Source organism: Zonotrichia albicollis, chromosome Z (genome assembly GCF_047830755.1).
Source record: "Zonotrichia albicollis isolate bZonAlb1 chromosome Z, bZonAlb1.hap1, whole genome shotgun sequence".
Lineage (NCBI taxonomy): Eukaryota > Metazoa > Chordata > Aves > Passeriformes > Passerellidae > Zonotrichia > Zonotrichia albicollis.
In genome coordinates, this window is record NC_133860.1 from 61,928,718 (window position 1) to 61,948,736 (window position 20,019).

General features: G+C 42.3%; 1 protein-coding gene across 5 annotated transcripts in view; it reads left to right on the forward strand.

Annotated features, from left to right (window-relative positions):
* The window catches only part of PSD3 (pleckstrin and Sec7 domain containing 3), a 139,180-nt gene that overhangs the window by 91,546 nt on the left and 27,615 nt on the right, over positions 1-20,019 (forward strand). For 4 of the 5 annotated variants that reach the window (XM_026792921.2, XM_074533396.1, XM_005486232.4 and 1 more), the window contains 2 exons: positions 11,084-11,127; positions 18,901-19,094. In XM_026792921.2, the coding sequence (XP_026648722.2) occupies positions 11,084-11,127; positions 18,901-19,094 (238 nt within the window). Of the gene's footprint in view, positions 1-676; positions 1,068-11,083; positions 11,128-18,900; positions 19,095-20,019 lie in introns of those variants that run through there. The other variant, XM_074533399.1, reaches the window with a different exon arrangement.

Sequence of the window (20,019 nt, forward strand, 5' to 3'; positions counted from 1 at the left end):
TAGGCTGCATGGGTTTGCTATGTATGGGTTTGCCATGAGGGGTGTGGCTCGGCAGCTGCATCATTGGTGGGGTCAGCCACTGGAGCATGCAGTTTGCTTGTGTGGGGGTGTGGCTACAGCTCTCCTGGCTGCTGAGTGGGGAGATGAGTCCCTAGGTGCTTGTTCACGACTCTGCCACTGGTTTGCACTGATTACCTTGGGAAAATCATCTCTTTTCCCCTAGGCCCCTCTAAGCCCCTCTTGCTCTCTCTTGCACTTTTGGAAGGCACCCCAAGGACTCAGGCTACTGAGTGGAAATTTGCTGATTTGTCTCTCTGGGGCTTGCCAGTACTTTGTAATGGTGCTGTAGGTTTTCACTAATTTCTCCAGTGTTCTGGGAATCCATCAGTATTTCTCACATCCAGAAGCCTGTAGCTTCAGGCAGTTGATTGAAGACTCTTTTTGCAGTGTTCTTTGTTATTGCAGGCAGTAATGAGCATGGCAGGCTGTTGCAGGCAGGGAAGTGTGGCTGCGTGAACTGAAAATGAATATCTTGCTTGATCTGCTGGCATTTGTTCCAGCATCTTTCTCTCCACCTCTCTTCCTCTTGCTGTTGGTGTGTGTGTGAAGGGGGAGTTGATGCTGGAGAGGGGAGCAGAGCAGAGCAGGGGAGGAGTTTCTATCAGCGTCTTCCTTTTCTTTTTCTTTTTTTTTCTCCCATCCAGTGACGTGAGCAATGCCTGGAACAATCAGGCTGGCTCCAAACACTGTGCCTGAAGATGCTGGAGAAAACAGCCTAGTGTGCTTTAAGCAAACACTGTTTGCTTGAGCCTGGGCTCTCCAGCTGTAACCTTTTCCAGTTCCTCTGCAGGGAATTGGGAAGTTTCATTAGCTTTCTTCTTTCCCATCCCATCCACTCCCTTTCGGAAATGATTGGAGTTAACAGTGTTCAGAGCACCAGCAAAGTCCGGGTGAGAGCCACAGGTTCGGTGAAATACTCCCGAGAAGAATCTCTCTGGCGGCAGTCCCATCGGTCAAAATCTATGAAAATCTCCAACTCTTCTGAGTTTTCTACTAAAGAAAGCAAGGTAAATGACTAAATATTAGTATTGTTTTGCTTGGTTAGGCTCGGGATTGGTGTTGGGAAAAGGTTATGCTTTGCAGGAGTTAAGAGCTCTGGATGATCTGCAGTGATCACAGAATTGCTGTCAGGTCATGAAAAAAAATCTCTGCATTTGAGGAGAGACCTGAAGGTGAAAGAGCTCTGGTCTGGTGTTATAATGATCAGGTCTTAGACAGGGAATGCCCTGTCACGGAGCTTGGTACAGTAGTAAACAGGAAAAACTTGCTGGTGACAGTGCTGGTTGGAGCTCTACTCTTAGGAAATGTGCCAGAGTTGGCAGGTGATGTCCTTCAGATTATTTGTTTAATCGGAATTGTTTTCTATATAAAAATAATTTTTAGTCCTTACCTACAGCTCTGTGGTTTAGTAGGTATGAATGCTAGGTGAAAATATTTTCTCAGTTGCATGCATGATTAAATACAGCTGCCAAGTATTTATTAGGAAGGCATTGCTTGTGCATTTATAGGAATACATTAGAGTACTGTAATGGTTGGTAGCACAGGCTATTCCCAGCTGCTACAGTGACTGTGTGCAGCATCTCCTCACCCAGCCCAGCCCAGTTATTCAGTTCCTAAGCAAACAACCCCCACACAATGCAACATCTCTTTTTTTTCCTCATCCCTCTCTCCCACATAATAATGGAGAGGCACCCAGGAACTCCTGGCAAGTGCTTTAAGAGCTGTCTGCCTCTCAAAGGTTCTCCATATCTCCAAGGGTTAGATGAATTTTATGCAGTGACAAAAATATGCCTCTAATTTCATTATTATTGCCAGTTGATTCTGACCTTGGGATTAAAAGATACGACCTCTTGCAAAGGGGCGCATCAGCTAAGCATTTAACTATGTCTTGGGGTCCATGTGCATGCAAAGCAGGCACCATGCATGGATCTTCCTGTGCTGTCCCTTCCCTAAATCTCCTGTCTGTTCTGTGAGAAACCTCCTCTGCCAGTGGTGAAAAGACCCCAGCACTGCACAGTAGTTCCTAGCAAAACACTCTCTGCTAGCTCACAGGTTGTGTAGCATTTCAGAGCCTGAGCTGTGTAACTTAAATCACAGGGTACTGCAACCAGAAATAAATGTTAAGTATTTTTTTCAATTCAATTAAATAAGCCTCTGTTTTCAGGACCTTATAAACCATAACTAAGAAATAGTGTATTGCTGAGTTAGGGTAGAGAAATAGCATATCCATCATTTTCAGGCTGTTGCTGATGCAGTATGTGCTTTTCCAACAAATATCAAAGTAAAGGCTGCATCTTGCAGGTGCTCTGGGACCCTGCTCTCGTGATCACTTTCACCCTAAGCATGGGAGTAATTGCACGGTATTTGGTGGGAGGATTTATGCATGAAAACTCTCTTGCATATGGTAAAAACTCAAGTCTTTTGACACTGGATGAATTACTTAATGTATATATCTTCCTCTCCCAGGTTTTGTGTCCACTGTGTGTGCATGGTGTAGCGTTCTCAGGGCAGGGACTTTCTCCCAGGGATGGTGTCTGACATGATTTGTTAACTACTGCAATAATGAAAGCTCTGTGTTCATTCCTCCATGGAATTCACTTTTCTTCCTTCTAAGTGCTGTAGGTTGTTATTTGAGAGATATCCACTTCTTTTCCTGCCTATCTCAATATGCTGGAAAGAACACTGCAGCTTTGTTTCAGTTTTTTGTACTGTTTCCTTATTTCAAACAAAGATTTTTGTATCTGTAGGGCATCTGAGATGCATAAAAGCTGTGTTATGGAGGGCTGAGAAGATCCGTGTATTCTCTTCAGTGGTGCTTGCCTGGTTGATAAGATGACAAATGGCTCTGCAAATGATTGGTGTTGTGATTTTGGACAGTCCTTTCCATCTCTCTGTTCCCCTTTCTGATCTTTGCCTGCCCATTTTTTTGCTGACGTCGTTGGTTTAGAGAACCGGTTTATAATTGAGCTTTGGCTCTTTGATACTGTTGTGTTAGTGGAAGAACCTGGAGGTTAATCTGTAGTGTGGCAAAGGATCTCTTTTTATTAGTGTAACTGTGTGTATATGTTTGTGCATCACTTCTCAGGAAATGTCTTCGGTTCTAGGCTGAGCTTTTCTGGACACCAATGCCATATAGATCTCCTCAGTCTTAAGTAAGGTTTGGTTTGTGGACTTCATATTTCTGTGGGTGTGTCTCCCTCTTTGTGTCTGGACTGCCTTGTATTTTATCTGCTCCCTATATAAAGTGAGTACAATGCTCAAGACCTGTTTCTGTGACTGCTGCAGCTGACTTTGGGAAGGAGATAGATTTAAACCATTTGTGCCTCAGAAACATTCTCCTCTTTTACTTTTCACTTATATGACTCAGCCTATTTTGGTAAGCTAGAGTGTATTATGTATCCTCATGCTTTAGTAGTATGAACAAAGCGCCAGCATGGTGCCTGCAGAAAAGGTCTCCCTGATGTCAGTGTCAGAGAAGCTAGGTAGCCCAAGTATCTTTTATCTCCTTGACACACATCAGGTCTTGCCTCTGTGTGGACAGGCTTCACTAGGGGGATGCATCCCAAGTGTGTATTATAGGAGGTACCACAGCTTTAGGCCGGCAGAAGAACCTGTGAAATGGTGCTGTAAATTTTGTACCATTGTTCTGTGGAAGGCAGGCTCAAGTCCAGACTGCATGCAATGAGAGTCTATGTATCTTAGGATCATCTGTGTGACCCAGCATGCTCAGTAGTCTCTTTTTCTGACAGACTTTTTTTCTGCAGCCAGGGACTGAATTGCTAAGTACTTGTGCCTGTCCTGACTGCAAATGCACAGGACCAATAAAACAGTTTGAAATAGGCTGTGTAGGAATAGGCTGTGGAGGTGCTCCACTATCAAGAAGTACTTCTCTAGCCTTTTCTCTATTTTTCTGTAATAATTCAGTATGCTGCCTTTACAATAACACTGATGAAGCACTTCAGCAAGTACAGAAAAAAAATCTTTTCAAACAAGCCATGTGTATTAATACAGAGGATGCATTTCTTCTGTGGCATTAATTTCCTGTGTCTCAGGAGCCACAGCTAACCATCCTTTTCTGTTTTATGATGATATATCTGGCACAATCTTTCTTTCCTTTTTTTTCTCCCCCTCCCCTTCCTTCTCCATATACAAACCAGATTTTTAACAGAGGAGTTTCTCTTCGAAATGTTCTCCAGTTGGTGACGCACTTGAAATTCCCTGGGTGAAATGATCTCCTTTCCTTCCTTCTAAAACATTCCTATCAACCCTATCTCCTCCTACACCAAAACAGTATTCATCAGTTCCATATGCTGCTGAACAGCTCTGTGCTGTTTTATGAATAATGTATGCTGGCTTGTTAGAAGAACGTTTGTTGTACAAACCAGTGGAATTTAAAATTGAGAGCAATATCAGCAGACGTGATGCCATGCACTAATGCACAGGCTTCTTGGGGTACTATTTTGGCACCCTTGCTGCATCCCCATCTGAAGGGGGGAAAATGCATGAGAAATAGAGGGTGTGTGGGCTTTGAATCTGGCAACGAGCCACAGGCACTCAATGATCAGAATCCTTATCCTCCGTTTGCCAGGTGTTACAGATCCGTGCATGAGGACAGGAGAAAATGTCAAGATCTGGGTTTTAAGGGAGGGTGGCAAATAGCAGGTGGTGGAGTAGTATAGATCTGTGTTCCAAGTGAGGGCCAGCCTTCAGATAGTGATCTAAACAGCAAGCGACGAGTGGTATATAGCAAGCAACATAGCTCCACATCCAGACTTGGCAGAAGGCAATGATACAGAGCTATGCCCTGGTCCAAAGGATGAGCACATTAACAGCTATTAGGACTCCGTGTGGACATTGTGATGTCTAGTATCTGTTGCCTCTGTAACCTGTTTTATTTTTGTAGAGTTCTGCTGCTTTGGTTGTTTTTTCTTCCTCCAGTAAAGCACATATGGCAGGAGCTGGAGCTGATGCCTGTCTGACTGCTGAGCTCCAAAGGGCAAAGCCGCTGGACAGGTGCTGAGTGACTGGGGAGGTGCTGTGACTGCAAAGACTGAGCATGTCTTTGCCCTCAGGTGTTTATGGGGCTTCCCTGCTGCTTGAAGTCAGCTATGCCATTATCAGCTGGAGGTGAAGAAGAAATGTATCCAGGCAGGGCTCCCTCTGGAAGTGGCAGCGGGGAAGTATGACAAGGGCCTGGCTCAGAACACACATGCATTCCTGTTCTGGGGACATCAAAAGCCAGCCAGGCTATCCTCTGCAATGATCAGATGATCATTCCTCCAACAATGATTCCAGAAATCAGGGAGGAGCTGGATGCAAGAAAAGACTGTGAGAGATGAGAACTAGAAAAGACGGTCTGGGTCATCCCTGGTGTCTCTGTGAACTTAGTTTTAGTTTTGCCTATTTACCGGCTCACAGCAGGTGTTTCCAGCTCCTCTTCTGTGCATGGAGTAGGTGTAAAAAATGTGTAGTATATTTCTTTCCCTCTTCCTAGGCTTTTCTGCATGGGCTAGTGCAAACAGAAAGTTAGTAGCTTTCTTCTATGTTGCTTTTTGAGGGGAGGAATTGTACAGTGCTTTGGGATCTCTTCAAGCATCTTGTACCCTGTTCAAATGGGTCCAGTGGTTCATGCATGTGACAGGATTTTGAGGAAGGTGAGGGTGGTGAGTGACCTTTTTTCCTTTGGTAGCTTTGTAAAATAAACTGGAGTTTTCAGGAGCATTCTCTCCAAAGTTTTGCTTTTCTTTCCAATTGAAATAAAAGTACCAATTTTAGTAGTAGTGAGAGCTTGTGGAAATCTGGGGTTTTTGTGGACCTACTTGCTTACAAAAGGGAAATGGGGATGGAATTCAGCAGTTTTTTAGAGCTACAGCCTTCCACTTAAAAGGGAAAGTGTTTCTTGCCTAGTTTATGAACAAATACAAACAAATCCCACAAACACATAATGAATCTCTTTTTTTTTACACTTCAGTCTTCTAAAGGTCAAATTGGAGCTGTAGGAGCTGTTGCATTGCAGTTAAAACGAGGAAGTGCCTATGATTTTGCCTACTGTTCTCCTTCATGCAGCAGTCAATTTCTTTTATTCTGCCTTCAAAATTGCACCTGTTTCTTCAAGGAGTTTATAGCCATGCAGAGCCTGAGGTGTGATGTACCTAGAGATGAACACTAATCAGAAAGGGGAAAGCTGTAAGCTATAAGAAGTAGGTCTTTGTGTTCTGGATAATAGGGATAAAAAGTCAAAGGATTGAAGTCAGACACTGCTGAGTAGTTGGTATCTGGGGGTTTGGATCTATTCAGAGTAGCCTTGGGTGACAAAAGAGATAGAAAGTCTTTCCACTTTCTGACTGGTATCAGTCCAGCTTGGAAGATGACACCTATGCAATATTCATTCTATCATTCACTGCTCTAGTTCAACCTCCTATTTTCTGGCTTACATAGCAAATTTGCCAAATGCTTCCCGGGCTAGCAGGTAGGAAGTAGTGATTATTGTCAATCTGTAAGAGTGCTGTAAATGAGAGCTTTTTTTCTTTTTTCATTTCCCAGAGAGAAAACATGAGTTAAAAAAACCTGTCCTTGCAGCTAGCTAAGTACAGTGAGAGCCATGACCATGCTGTAATCTCTGATGAGTTTTGTTGCAATTTAGCGAAGCATTTAAGTGCTTGTCTGCAAGTTTGTTTGATTTAGTCATACTCTGGAGAAATGCCTTTTGAAAGAAGCTACTCTGTATATCAGGGCCTTGGGAAATAGCCATGAGGTAAATCAGGGTGCTGTGCTGTACACGTATGGTTCCGGTTGCAAAACATGGAAGGAGGAAATTTTGCTTCTCTGGAACATATGAGAGCCCAGGAAGATATCAGGAAAATGTTAAAGTAGAAGTTGTTTTGGAGAAGTGACATAAAGCAGCTCTGAAAGGCTGGTGAGTCCAGCAGCTGCCTTGCCAGCAGTATCTGCCAGAGAGGTGAGCTGGGGCAGGCATGAGAACTCATGTATTTGCCGAGGTCTGCTTGCTGAGGTGTCAGTGAACATGCCTGGTAGACACACAGAACATACACAGGTTCACAGAACACAGCTGCCTAGGCTGTGCATACTCTCTACAGTTTTCTTCCTGTTTTGTAAATACCAGAAACTTTTGACAGGCTCTGTTTGAGGGTCTGTGGGGGCAGCATGTCCTTGGTCAGATGTATGCTGTATGACTGGGTTGGTGTCTGTTACTCCCTAAAGAAGGAAGATGATGTCTGGCTCATTAGTAAAGGTTAGGACAAACATAGCTCTCTTTTCACAAGGCAAAAGCCTGGGGCATTTGTTATCCCTGCCCCAATCTGGACTGCTGCTTTTGTGTGTTCTGCTCTTTGGCTGCAATGATCCCTAGAGATGTGCTTAGCAGTGAAATCTCATAAAAACCTGCACAGGGCAGGTGTTAATTTTCAGAGGTTTTGACCCAATCTTGTTGGCATTTGGGCCAGGGAGCAACAAATGTGTTTCCTCAAGCCAGGTTTTTGCTGTTTCTGAAACACATTGAGCTAGATGAGGAAAAAAATATTACTTCTGAAAAACTGGGGAGGCGGCTGCAGGAAGTATGCAGCCTCTTCGCATTGTATTTGGAGTCATTTTCTGGCTCAAAATGTAAGAGAATATTTTATTCATAGCAGGAAGAAAAGAACAAGTCAAAGAATAAGACAGGGGCTTTGGCCAAATCATATAAGAAGTGCTTGGTGACTGCAGGAACCAGTATCAGCATTCGTTTGTGTACAAAAGTGGAGTTGTGTCTAATTCTGCTGAACAGGGAGGAGAAATATTAACTCTTTCTTTTGCTTTCTTTCTGCAGAGTGGTCTTGAAATCTCTTGATAACTCTCACCTAAAAATTAGCAAGTGCCTCCAAATTGCCAGAAATGCCCATCTGTTCACCTTTGGCTGTCTGCCTTTGGTTCAGAGCACCTATACACTTCAGAGAAGATATGTTTTTAGAAATAGTGAAAACTCCAAACTTGGAAATACTTAATCATATCTCTCTGAATGGCACAGTGAAGCTCAAGTTAGTGGTGAGGACCTCTCTTTGCTAGCTCAGTGTCAGTAGGATGAGGCATGAGTATTGTTTGTGTTCATATCTGTTGTATTGCTCTGAGAAACTTACTTTCTTGGAACATTGTGACCTAGGGTAGCTACCTGTGTAGCATCAACATGAAGTGAATTGTACCATAATGTTTGACCTGCTTGTGTATTGTTTGGTAAAGTCAGATTTCCAGAGAGCTGAATATTAAGGATCTTCAAATAAGACTTCCAGATTCGAAAAAGAGACAGTGGATGACAGAATGAAGAGTGGGATATGCTCATGGTATTGCTCATGCGAATTCAGCTGTGGCATATGCACAAGACTAATTTCAACTCTTCAGTTTCCAAATTATTTTTGGTTTGGGTCAGCATTAAGGCTATCTAAATGTTACTGTTTTTGTTGAGCATCATGTCATACCTATTATAGTATGTGATTTTCAGGCTTGTTCATAGTTGATGTGCTACTTTTTGCTAATCATGTGCATCAACAGTTCTTCTACACGTTAACATATTTTGAGGCTGTGTAGGAGTTATGTGCCAGAGGGAGTAAATCTAGCTATGTATATAAGGTGAATTACAAATGCAGATTATACGTGTGAGAATCAGGGACATTCCATACCAAAATACTTCACTTGAGTTAAGTGACCTTTTTGAAGAACTCCATTAGCTTGGTAATACCAGAGGTTTATCCATTGTATACATCAGCTCATGGGGGGCTGAAATAAGACATTCTTATCCAACTGATATATGTACTTTCTCTCAAAAAAAAAAAAAAATCCATCCCAGCTGTCTGATACTCACCCAATCTTAAGTCAGGTTTCAGACCCTTTTCTCTGCAGGCTTGTATCAAAACCAGAAATGTTACCTTTGATGTCAAACCTACTGGGCACCTTTCCTATGAATTGAAGGAGGAATGGTGTTAGTGGACAGCAGTCCAAGACAGTGATCTTGAAGCAGAAAAGTTGCTTAACATTAATTTTCTGTTTTGCACTTAGAAATTGAACATGTTTATGTTTAGGTGTGTGACTGGGAAAGCATTCAGGTGTCTGTGAGGCTCAGGGACTTTGGGTAGCTATTCTGGCAAATTTTCACAGATTGGCCTATATGATGAAATCTTAAAGTCCCCATTAAAGTCATTGACCAGAAGTTTTCATTGAGTGTCAGGAATTAGACTGAACCTCGAATTTCAAAGTCTTGTGGCTTTTGCTAACTGGAAGTAAAGTTCAGATTTTTTACCACCCGAGGAGCTAGAATGTACCTAAGTCTATTGGAACCAGTGAGATGTATCCCAGAGTCCTGAGGGAATTGGCTGATGTAGTTGTCAAGCCACTCTCTGTGGTATTTGTAAAGTCACTGTAATCATGATTTCACCATTGTATTGGTGAAGTCCCAGTGACTGGAAAAGGGAAAACATTGTACCCATCTTTTAAAAGGGTGGAAAGGAAAACCCTGGCAACCAGGGACTTCCCAACCTCATCACCTGCCTGGGAATATCATGGAGCAGATCCTCCTAGAAGCTGTGCTCTGGCACATGGAGAACAGAGAGATGATTTGAGACAGCCTGTGCAGCTTCACCAAGGGCAAGTCCTTCCTGACCAACCAAATGGCCCTGAATGATGGAATGACCGTGTTAGTGGACAAGGGAAGGGCTATAAATGTCATTTATCTGAACTTCTGTAAAGCCTCAGACAGAGTTCCTCATAACATGCCTGTCTCTTAATTGCAGAGAGACGAATTTTATGCATGGACTATTAGATGGATAAGAAAGTGGTTGGATGGTCACATCCAGAAGGTAGTGGTCAATGGCACAGTGTCCTGATAGACATCAGTGACTAGTGGTGTCCCTCAGGGATCAGTACTGTTTAATGTCTCCATTAATGACATGGATGAAGGCACTCTCAGGAAATCTGCAGGTGACACCCAGCTGAAGGATGAGATGGCATCCAGAGCGACCTGGACACCTCAAGACCAAGTGTAACAAGACCAGGTTCAGGGTGCTGCACCTGGGTCAGAGCAACCCATGTATCAGCACAGGCTGGGGATGAGCAGATGGAGAGCAGCCCTGTGAGAAGGACTTGGGGGTGCTGGTGGGTGAGAGGCTGGACATGAGCCAGCCATGGGCACTCCCAGCCCAGAGAGCCAAACGTGTCCTGGGCTGCATCCAGAGCAGCGTGGGCAGCAGGGCAGGGAGGGGATTCTGCCCCTCTGCTCTGCTCTGCTCTGGGAGAGCCCACCTGGAACCTGCATCCAGCTCTGGGCTCCCAGCACAGGGAGGACACAGAACTGTTGGAGTGAGTCTATAATAGGGACACCAAAGTGATTATGTGGATGGACCACATTTCCTATGAAGACTGGTTGAGAGAACTGGGTTTTTTCAGCCTGGAAAAGAGAAGGTGTAAAGGTGACCTAATTATGGCCTTCCAGTCCCTGAAGGCAGCCTGCAAGTTGTTTTTACAAGTGCATATAAGGAAAGGACAAGGGTCAGTGGTTTCAAACTGAAAGAGAATAGCTTTAGACTATATGTTAGGAAGAAATTCTTTACTGTGAGGAGCACTGGAACAGGTTGCCCACAGAAGCTGTAGATACCTGTCCCTGGAAGCGTTCAAGGACAGGCTGGATGGGGCTCTGAGCAACCTGGCCTAGTGACAGGTGTTTCTGCCCATTGGAGGAGTTGCCATGGGTGGAACTTTAGGTCCCTTCCATGGCTATTTCATGATTCTGTGTTCTTAAAAAGGCACAAAAACTACAAAAATTGCTTGAGAAAATGACTGTAATCTTAAAATACACATTCAGTATTTTTTTCTTAGGTGGAATTTCTGCTGAAGATTCTCACATTATCATTAGCAGATACAGGACTTTCTTGATCAGAGACTGCTTGCTTGCTGATAGTAGCTGGGTGTCTTTACTCAGGATATTAATGTATGTGTAGGAGGGGTCAGACAATAATTCCATCTTATTTCTCTCCCTTTGCAGGCCCTCTACAATTCAATCAAGAATGAAAAGTTGGAATGGGCAGTGTAAGTATGCTTCTGTTGTAGAAATTAGAAGTTTAACAGTAGTACCTGCGTAGTAATCTGTTTATACATCCTATGTCACCATCTGTGTGGGCTCCAAAACCTGCAGAAGATAGCCAGTGTACATAAAGAGTTTGCTTTTTTGCTAATGAATGACCTGGCAATATACAGCCTCATCTGTTTCTCCAGCAAGGGGAATTGTTAATGATAGGAGCCAACTCCATTTGTAAGGAAAGAGGACATTTCATTTAGTAGGAAACTTCAGCCTGAAAAGAGAGAAATTAAATCCTCTGTTGTTCTGTGTCTGCATAAATAAAACAGAAGTTGACGTCTCCCTTTATCTTTCTGTTCATTGTGTCAGAGCCACTGAATAGAAACACACTTCTTGGATTGAGTTTCCTGCTGTTGGTTTATTGTCTTGGTTTGTCTCCTGATTAAGTATGGATAACTTGACAACAACCTAATGTGAAAGATGATAAATGGACAAAGTCTGATATCACTCCCTCCAAATCCTTAGTTGATTTTGACAGGATAACACTTGTTAACTATGTAAATGCCGCAGATGAGAAAAAACTTCAGTTTCAGATTTTTGATTAAAATGACATTTCCCTGTGCTTAGGCTTTGTGTAGTCTAATTATGACAGGAAAGGGCAGAAGTGTCTACTTTTGATTTTGCCACTTGCAGAACAGTGGATTTTGTTCCTATAAAATAGGAAAATGATGTCTTACATATATTTTGGCTATACAAGGGTATTTCCCTGTGCATATTGACATATGTGAAACTTCACCTTCATGGGAACAAGGTATGTCTGGAATGCATGCTCCTGCACCTCTTATGCTAGAATTTCTAGCAAGTGCCATAGGTCTTGCAGGCCCAGTGGCTTTTTTGATCTTCATTGTTTTAAGTTCATGATCTGCAAACCAATTTCTTGTTAGGATGTGCAGCCTCACAAGAGCAACTGGTTCCAAGTGGGATTGCTGTCCCAGTTCAGAAATGTGCTAGGTAGTAGTAGTAAAGGTGTGCTTTTAATGGGAATCAGCAAGAAGTACCATCTCTGATGAGCATTAAAAGTCATGGTGGGAGACATTTTCACAGTCTGTGTCTTGGACCTGGAACACCCTGTGTGAATCTTATATGTCACACCAAAGCTGTTTGCCAGACACTGTCACAGGTACTTTAGAACCAGCAGAATCCATTATGTGACTTTCTCAATGTCAGAATTTTCCTCCAGCTCTTGCCAAGAAACTATACCGTGCCTAATACACTTGGGCAGCCTCCAGGTGGCAACTGGCTCATGACTGGCTCTGCTCCTGTGAACCTCAGTCAAGGTGATTTATGAGATCTTGCTGCTGTATAGGTGGTAACTGCTTTGGCATTTACATAGTCTAGTCCATGCCCTTGGTTTGGGGGAAAATTCTAAACAGGCTGGAAAAGTGGTAATTCAGACTCTTTCTTAAATAAGGCTTTGGGTGGATGTAAAGCTACTTTTTTGCAGGAGAATGCTCAAAAGTGCCAGTTGTTGGCTCCAATCTGAGACTGACACATAGCTAGGACTGATGTTACAATTAATTTCCGTGATGAAAAACAAAGCTCATTCTGGGCATAGTCAGTACCTTTAGAGCTGAGAGTACTGGCTGGAAAAGGAAGTGTGAAGATGTTTCTCTTCATTTTTATAGAGATGTGTGGTTGGTGTAAAGTAATAACCCCAAGAAGCCCTGGGGCTGCCTGAGCTCAAGGGAGGAGGCACATATATATCTCTTGCTCTGCTGTTGTGATCTGCAGAGAAAGCTGAATGGGAAGGAAGCATGGTCGGTTTTGTTCTGGTGGGACCAAAGAAAATCCTGTCTCCCTTCCAAAGATGATTCTTTTGCTTCCCTGATGCAGTTGGCAGCATAAGAAGAGGGAGGTAAGGCAAAGGTGAAGATAGGACTCCAAACCTCTGTATAAGCTCTCCTGCAATGCTGGCATTTTGAAGGAATGCCTTTCCACCAGCCAGAAATCCATTGAGGATCTAAGGCGCTCATCAACTAACCAAAGGTTTAAGAGCTGCTCTGGAAGTACATTATTTAGTGGGTTAATGGCTATCAGTAAGTCCATAGACAGGAAACAATAATGGTGAAACATAAGATGGGGAAGGGCTGCTATCCAATCCTTATCTTACTAGTTGTGAGCTAGGTGTGTTATTATCTTCAAGAGTTTGCACATCTTAAAGAATACATTTCCAGTAGAATTACAGTCTGATCCAAAGCCCACACAAAGAAAGGGCTACTATTGACTTCAATTTTGTAATCATGAGAAGTGACACCTTAATCAGCAGATATTCTCCAGAGACTTTCAGTAGGAGTGTTCATTTATCCCTTTTGAACAGGAAAGCATGGGTACAGCTCTGAAAAGAGAATTGCATTATAGTTCTTGTTCTGCAGTAGTGCCTGGTTCAAGTTCTCCACAAAGTTAAAAGTGAATAATCTGTAAAATAAAGAGATCTGACCTGGAATTTTTACTGAACTGGTGAATGTGGGATCCTGAGAGCACACTTCTGCTCCACACTGCAAGCCTCAAAGGTGTGAACTGTTCTTCATGTCTGTTGTGGATGGCCTTAAATTTGAAACATTGAAAATTTGAAATCAACCTTTAAAAAGGTTTTTTATGGATTTAAACCAACGCATAGGTTTGCCTGGATAAAGTACAGAAGTGCTTTCAGTGGAGGTTTTTGTGAACTGGTTGTTTTGTCCGTAATGGATTAGGAAGATCCAGCCACAGAGGCAAAGAGATAGATTGCCTGGCCTCCTTCGTTGTCTATAATACTATATCCTCCCAAGGTTTTTAGGTGTTTCTCATTCTTTTACTTTCACACTGATCACTGTCAACTTTAAGCTGAAAAAGAAAAATCCATTTGATTACAAAGTTGCCAGAGCTAAATATGTTTTATTTGCCTGATGTCTGCATGGAAATGTCATGGTGGCCATTACTGTTTTCCTTTGTTTGCAATACTGTGTCTGTTTACTGTTGAAAGTAATTGGAGGAAAAAAATCATCATCTTAAAACAGGTGATCTAGAATTAATTTATGAACTCCCAAAGCACTGCTTACAAAATTGCTAAAGCCAAATGGCTGCATTTGAGTCAGTTGTGTCCCAAAAGCCTTCTCTCAGCAGAACAGTGTAGTTTTTTTCCAGGAGAATCATTTGGTTTTTAACTAGCCAATGATATACTTCTCTAACCAGAGGTGTTTACAGGGACATGGTATATTCTTTTTTTTGTTCATCCAAACTACACTGATAAATTATCTCCTTTCAGCCAAACCAAAACAGGTCATTCAGTTAGTGATGGTGGGAAAGAGGTGCTGCCAAATCAAACTGTGATGCTGAGATCAGGGTAGTTATAAAGACATCTGTGCTGAAGCTCACCTTTTTCTAGGTCAAACTGAGAAATCTCTCCCTGTTATAATTAACTTTTGTCTCCCAAGTTCTAGGATGCTTCTGGTTTACAACTTCTTGATTGGTTTTAGAGTGGGGGGTCACATGGTATTCAACCTGGTTCTCTTCCTTCCCTCCCACTGGGAAAGATGCCTAAACTTCTCTCAAGTCAATTTCCTAATACAGATGCTGCTAGTTTCATGGATGCATATTACAAACCTGAATTTTTTTTTTCAATTGCAATGTTTAAATAGATGAACTCAACTTTCTGCTGTGTCATATAAGGTTGCTATTTGAACAAATGCAGAAGAGATGAAGCAGAGTTTTAAAAATGAAGGGCTTGACTACATGGTTCCAGATCAGTGATTTCAGAATTTTCCAAGGCAGAGCCTCAAATTGGACCATAGATTGTAAAGAAATAATTTTATTACTGAGAGAATCAGATGATGCTTTTCTCCCAGAAGACAGAAATGGGGCTTTCCTGTATAGGGTCTTCTTGGGAGAGGCAGGAAATGCTTTTCTTCACCAAAATGGCAACATCTGGATTTTTATTTTTTTCACATTTATGTGTTTAAGAATAAGGGGCAAACTCTTTCTAGTTGTCTGTTATCATATATTTGGGAAGGAAAACATTGCTGTTTCAATGCTGTGACTGCAAGTTGATAGCACAAGCAGGTTCTGGGTTTGGTGTGCTGGTTCTCATGGGCAGCCAGAGGGTGGTTGCTGCTCTTTCTTTAGCTCCTTTTCCAAAGAGACAGGCTTACAGAAGTGAACTGAAGCTTCTTGTTTTGGGAAGCCTTGCAAACATCATGTGCCATAAGCAGAATCTTAGAGAAACTCTACAGATGGTAATTTTTTCCTGTCACCAGTACCCTGCAGAGAAGAGACACTGTAGGTCGCATTTCCTATGAATGGAAAGTGGGACTTAAGAGAAGTTTTGTAGCCATCAACCCTTTTCAGTCATCAAGGAGGAGTCACCAGAGGAATTGCTTTCAGACCCAAGTAGGGAATGATTTTCCTCTGCTGATCAGGGGCAGAAAAATCTCATAGGACTTCTGCAAGCCTAATTCAGCCTTCATGATGATGTTTTGCCTACTGAAAGGTGTTTTGGAACCATTGTGGGTTTTTTCCCCCTAAATGCACAAGGGTTGTGTTACTTCCTGTATGAAATCTAAACCAGAGGCAGTGGTCCTGCCCTCCAAAAGGATCTGAGCTAATGCCTGTGTGACACCACATCCATGACTCTGAACACCTGCACAGAGATCGCCACTGACTCTTACCCACATCACTGGAGGCCTTCATGCTGGGGACATTGCAGCACCTGGATGATCTGTGAGAGCCATCTGAGGATGGGCAGGTAGTCACACTCCCCACAGTTTAGGGTTTCAAACAAAGATCAGTTTTCAGGTTTATGTATCCAGAGGCTTCCCTGAATTTTCTGCAATTCTTTCTTACAAAAGTACCCTAAAGGCTTGTTAGAAGTAAGCTCAGATTTTTAAATCCCTGATAAACAGTATTTGGGAACCTATCTATTCAGCCAGCTTTGGAAGATACCTGAGGGAAAATTAATACCTGAACTTTTTTTGCTACTTTGACATTCCTCCGAATCATCTTGCTTTCTTCTTATGTTTGACCACTGAAGTAACATGGAGTATTTGGGCAAATGAGTCTCAGATCCTCTGGTTTTCATCCACTTCTTGCTTGTAATGAGTCCTTCCTGCCCCTTTGTCTCCTGTCATTGCCTCTTGCAGACTGATTTGTGCATCTTGCCCTCATGCATCTTGTCAGAGCACTCAGCTCTCAGAAATGCCTGAAGCTGCTGAGTCTCAAAGAAGTCCCATTTTCATGGTAGAACAAAAGATCAGTTCAAGGTTTGTTCAGTGCTGCCAGCAGCTGTGACAGCTGATGCTATTTTGTCCTTTCCACCATGTCTTTTGAGGAATTCCGGTTTTAACAGAATTGCTGTAACTAGAAGTACTGAGTTTAAGAGCACTGCCCCCAGCTCTTAGTGGTGTCCAGGATCCCCCACAGGATTGCTCATCCACCACTGAGGCTGCTTGATTAAGGGTACTAGTATATTCCCACAGGACAATTGATCAGTATACAGTAATTCATTCCCACAACTCCAAAGGAGATAGCTTATTCCAGGAAAGTGTTAAGCCTTTTACTGCAGCTGGTCTCTGCTGACAAGGAGAAATCTGCTGTGTCCTTGGCTGAAATCCCAGAATTCACAAGGCACTTCTGTGTGACAAATCAGCCTGTGTGCTTATGCCCTTTGAGAGATTTTTGTCTGGATTAAGTGCCTCAGACTCATGTTGAGAGAATTTGCTTCTGGAATGGACATATATCTAAGAAACACATAACACACAGTGGTTCCGACTTACCAGCAGCTAGCAAGTACACCAATGTAGGGCAGGGACAAGTGAAATTGTCAGAAATGCCTACACCTTTTCAATTGGGAGAGTGATTCAACTTAAGCATATTTGCTTTGACTAATAAAAAGGTTTTGTACAACTTTCTGTGCTGGAGTGGGAAAGCACACATCAGTAGGCTAAAGATGCAAGGACTGCTCTTCCTTGCAGGAATCAGGTCTTGAAGTAAAAGTTTTGTCCTTCTTAATTAGGAGACCTTGCAAGACAACATCATGAAGGTATGGTGCACCTCCTGACTATATTTCTATAATTTATATGATGTGACCAAAGTCAAATGCTTGGGAATATTCCCTGCTACTACAGAGTTCACTAACACAGCCCTCGTGTTTCTGGATTTGTTTTCCTTGTTGTCAAACCAGTCTCTTAGCCTTTTTTCTCCTTAAACTAAGTTATTCCCCAAAGACCATTTCATAGAATCATAGAATCATCATCTAGTTTGGAAAAGATTTCCAAGATCATTAAATGATCATCTATGACTGAACATCACCCTTTCAACTAGGTCATTGCACCAAGTGCCACATCAATTTGTTTCTTGAATGCTTGCAGGGATGGTGACTCCACCATCTCCTTGGGAAGTTTGTTCCAATGCTCAGCCACCTTTCAGTGATGAAATTTCTCCTGATGTTCAACCGGCTAGTCCTCTCATCATTCACTGGTTGCCTGGGAAAAAACGCCTACCCCCACCTGGCTACAACCTCCTTTCAGGCAGTTGTAGAAGGTGATAATGAGCCTCCTTTGCAGCAGAGCTGAGGATAAGATAGATTTGTTGCTGTGGCCTGCAGTTCTTGGAAGACATTTTTTTGAATGGTCATTCCCACAAGCAGCCATGGTAGCAGTGTGTTCCTAAAGGAGCTACCGGATTGATATATGCCTTGCTAATTGTCACATAAGACATACTTTTGAATATATGGATGTGTTTGGAAGATCTGCTTGAGCTTGCTCTCTCTCTGTCAGTCATCTGGGTCCAGTGAGATGCATCAAGTTGAGGTCCACCCCCAGTGGGTTAGCAATATTAGCCATCATTATGCTCAAAAGAGTTTTTTTTAAAATCAGATGCCAGTCTCAGCAGGTGTTGCTACCATGACCTTCCAATGACAGCCTTCATACTCCCTGACACACCTTTCTTAGTCACCTTGAGGGGAATGTATGCGGATTTCAAAGGATGAAGGGCTACTGTGTAATCTGGCCTGTTCGCTGAAAACTGTTGTCCTGCTGTTGTGATGGACACTGTTTACTTCTAGGTTGCCTAGTCCTTTTTAGCCTTTGCCTGTAACAAGCAAAAAGGTATTTATTAGTCAGGTAATGTTTATGACTTGCATTGTTGTCCCCAAGAGCTCTGTGGAATACATTGCCCTAATAAGTAACATTTTCAGCAGCAAACATTTTATTTCCAAAGTAAAGATGACATAATTCACCTAGTTTGGTTTTTATTTTTAAATTACTGATTTTATGCTAGTCAGCTGAGGAAAATAAAGAAAAATAGGTAGAGTCTGTGTTTCAGAAGCTAAGTTAAGGGGTAAGCTACAGTTATGTGTAGTATTCTAATTCTTTTCATCTACATGTGAGCTCATGAAGAAATTGGGGATTTTTCAGCTGAACCCAGCAGGCAAATGTTTCCCATTTTAACACTCAAATACATGGAATTAAAAATAGCCAAAACTGGAGGACACAGAACACTTTTGAAGTCTAATCTTCTGAGACAATAATGAAAACTTGGCCTTTTTGAAAATCTGTGTCCTGTGCTGGTGAAGTAGGTGAACTGAAACTGCTATAATATGTCTATATTTTGATATATTTCTAGATTTCTCCCTAAGTATGGCACCCTATAAAAGAGAGAGGTATATTTTGACAAGGAGTGTTCAAAAATTGCTGAAATGAAACTTTGCTGGTGAGTCCATCCTTCATGCATGATTTTCACTGCTTTTTAAGGGATGAAGAAGAGAAAAAAAAATCTCACTCGGATGGTACAGATGAAAAGGATAATGGGAACCAGACAAAGGCTGTCAGTCGAATTGGCAATTCAAATAACCCATTCCTGGACATCCCTCATGACCCCAATGCTGCCGTGTATAAAACTGGATTTCTGGCTCGGAAAATCCATGCAGATATGGATGGAAAGAAAAGTAAGTAATTTTTCAATCCTAATGTGTTATTTTCTTGTTATGTCTTCACAATGCCACTTGCCAGTGAGCCCATGTACTTCTCAAGGTGAATACTGCTGCTTCATTAGGGGAAATAGCAGCCCTAACAGGCAACACAACAACTGGATTATCACACTCTCACTGTTAGGCCAGAATTTACAATGCTCAGTGCCATTTGCAGCAGCTCTAATGCATAAGAAGTAAGGTGATACAGCAACGCCTTGTGAATTTTTGGTCTGAAAGAAGATAAATATAATGGTTTACACATAGAAAATAATTTCAAGTGAATTACAGTAGCTGTTCTGCAGTAATTTGAGAATTCTCCTTTTCCTTATGTGACACCAGATTGTTTTGGATCTCCCTTCCTCTCTGGGTCTGTCTTTAAAGAAAGACTGTTCTTTACCTCTGTTTAGAAGGTAGTGTTCCCTTCCATACTTTCCCAGCCTTGGGTTACATATCCAATGAAGGGTGGCAGCTTTTGGCACCAGCCAGCTTTTTACTATGCAGTTCCTCCCTGCCCCTTTCTTGTACTAATCCTGCTATGTCTCTTACTTACTTTAATTATCTTCTTCCCTTCTTGTCCTGCTTCTGTTTGCGATGTACTATTTATCAAGGGCCTCTGATGCACCTGTGTGTGTTTTGTTGTTTGGATATCTTCATTTCTTGTCTACAGATCTTGGAAAAAGCTGAAGTTAGTCAGAGCATCTGTGTTTTCCCCATAACTGTTGATGATTGCCTATTCATGATTCACATTGGTGGGCTAAATCCCAAAGACAAAGTCTGGCTTCATGATGGGTTTCCAGTAACAGCTAGTTTCTCCTAGGCTAAGCTCTTTGGTGTTCACATGTTTTGCTCATCTATTTTAGAAGGTACAATTAGAGGTCATATTTTCAAGATGGAAGGTAAC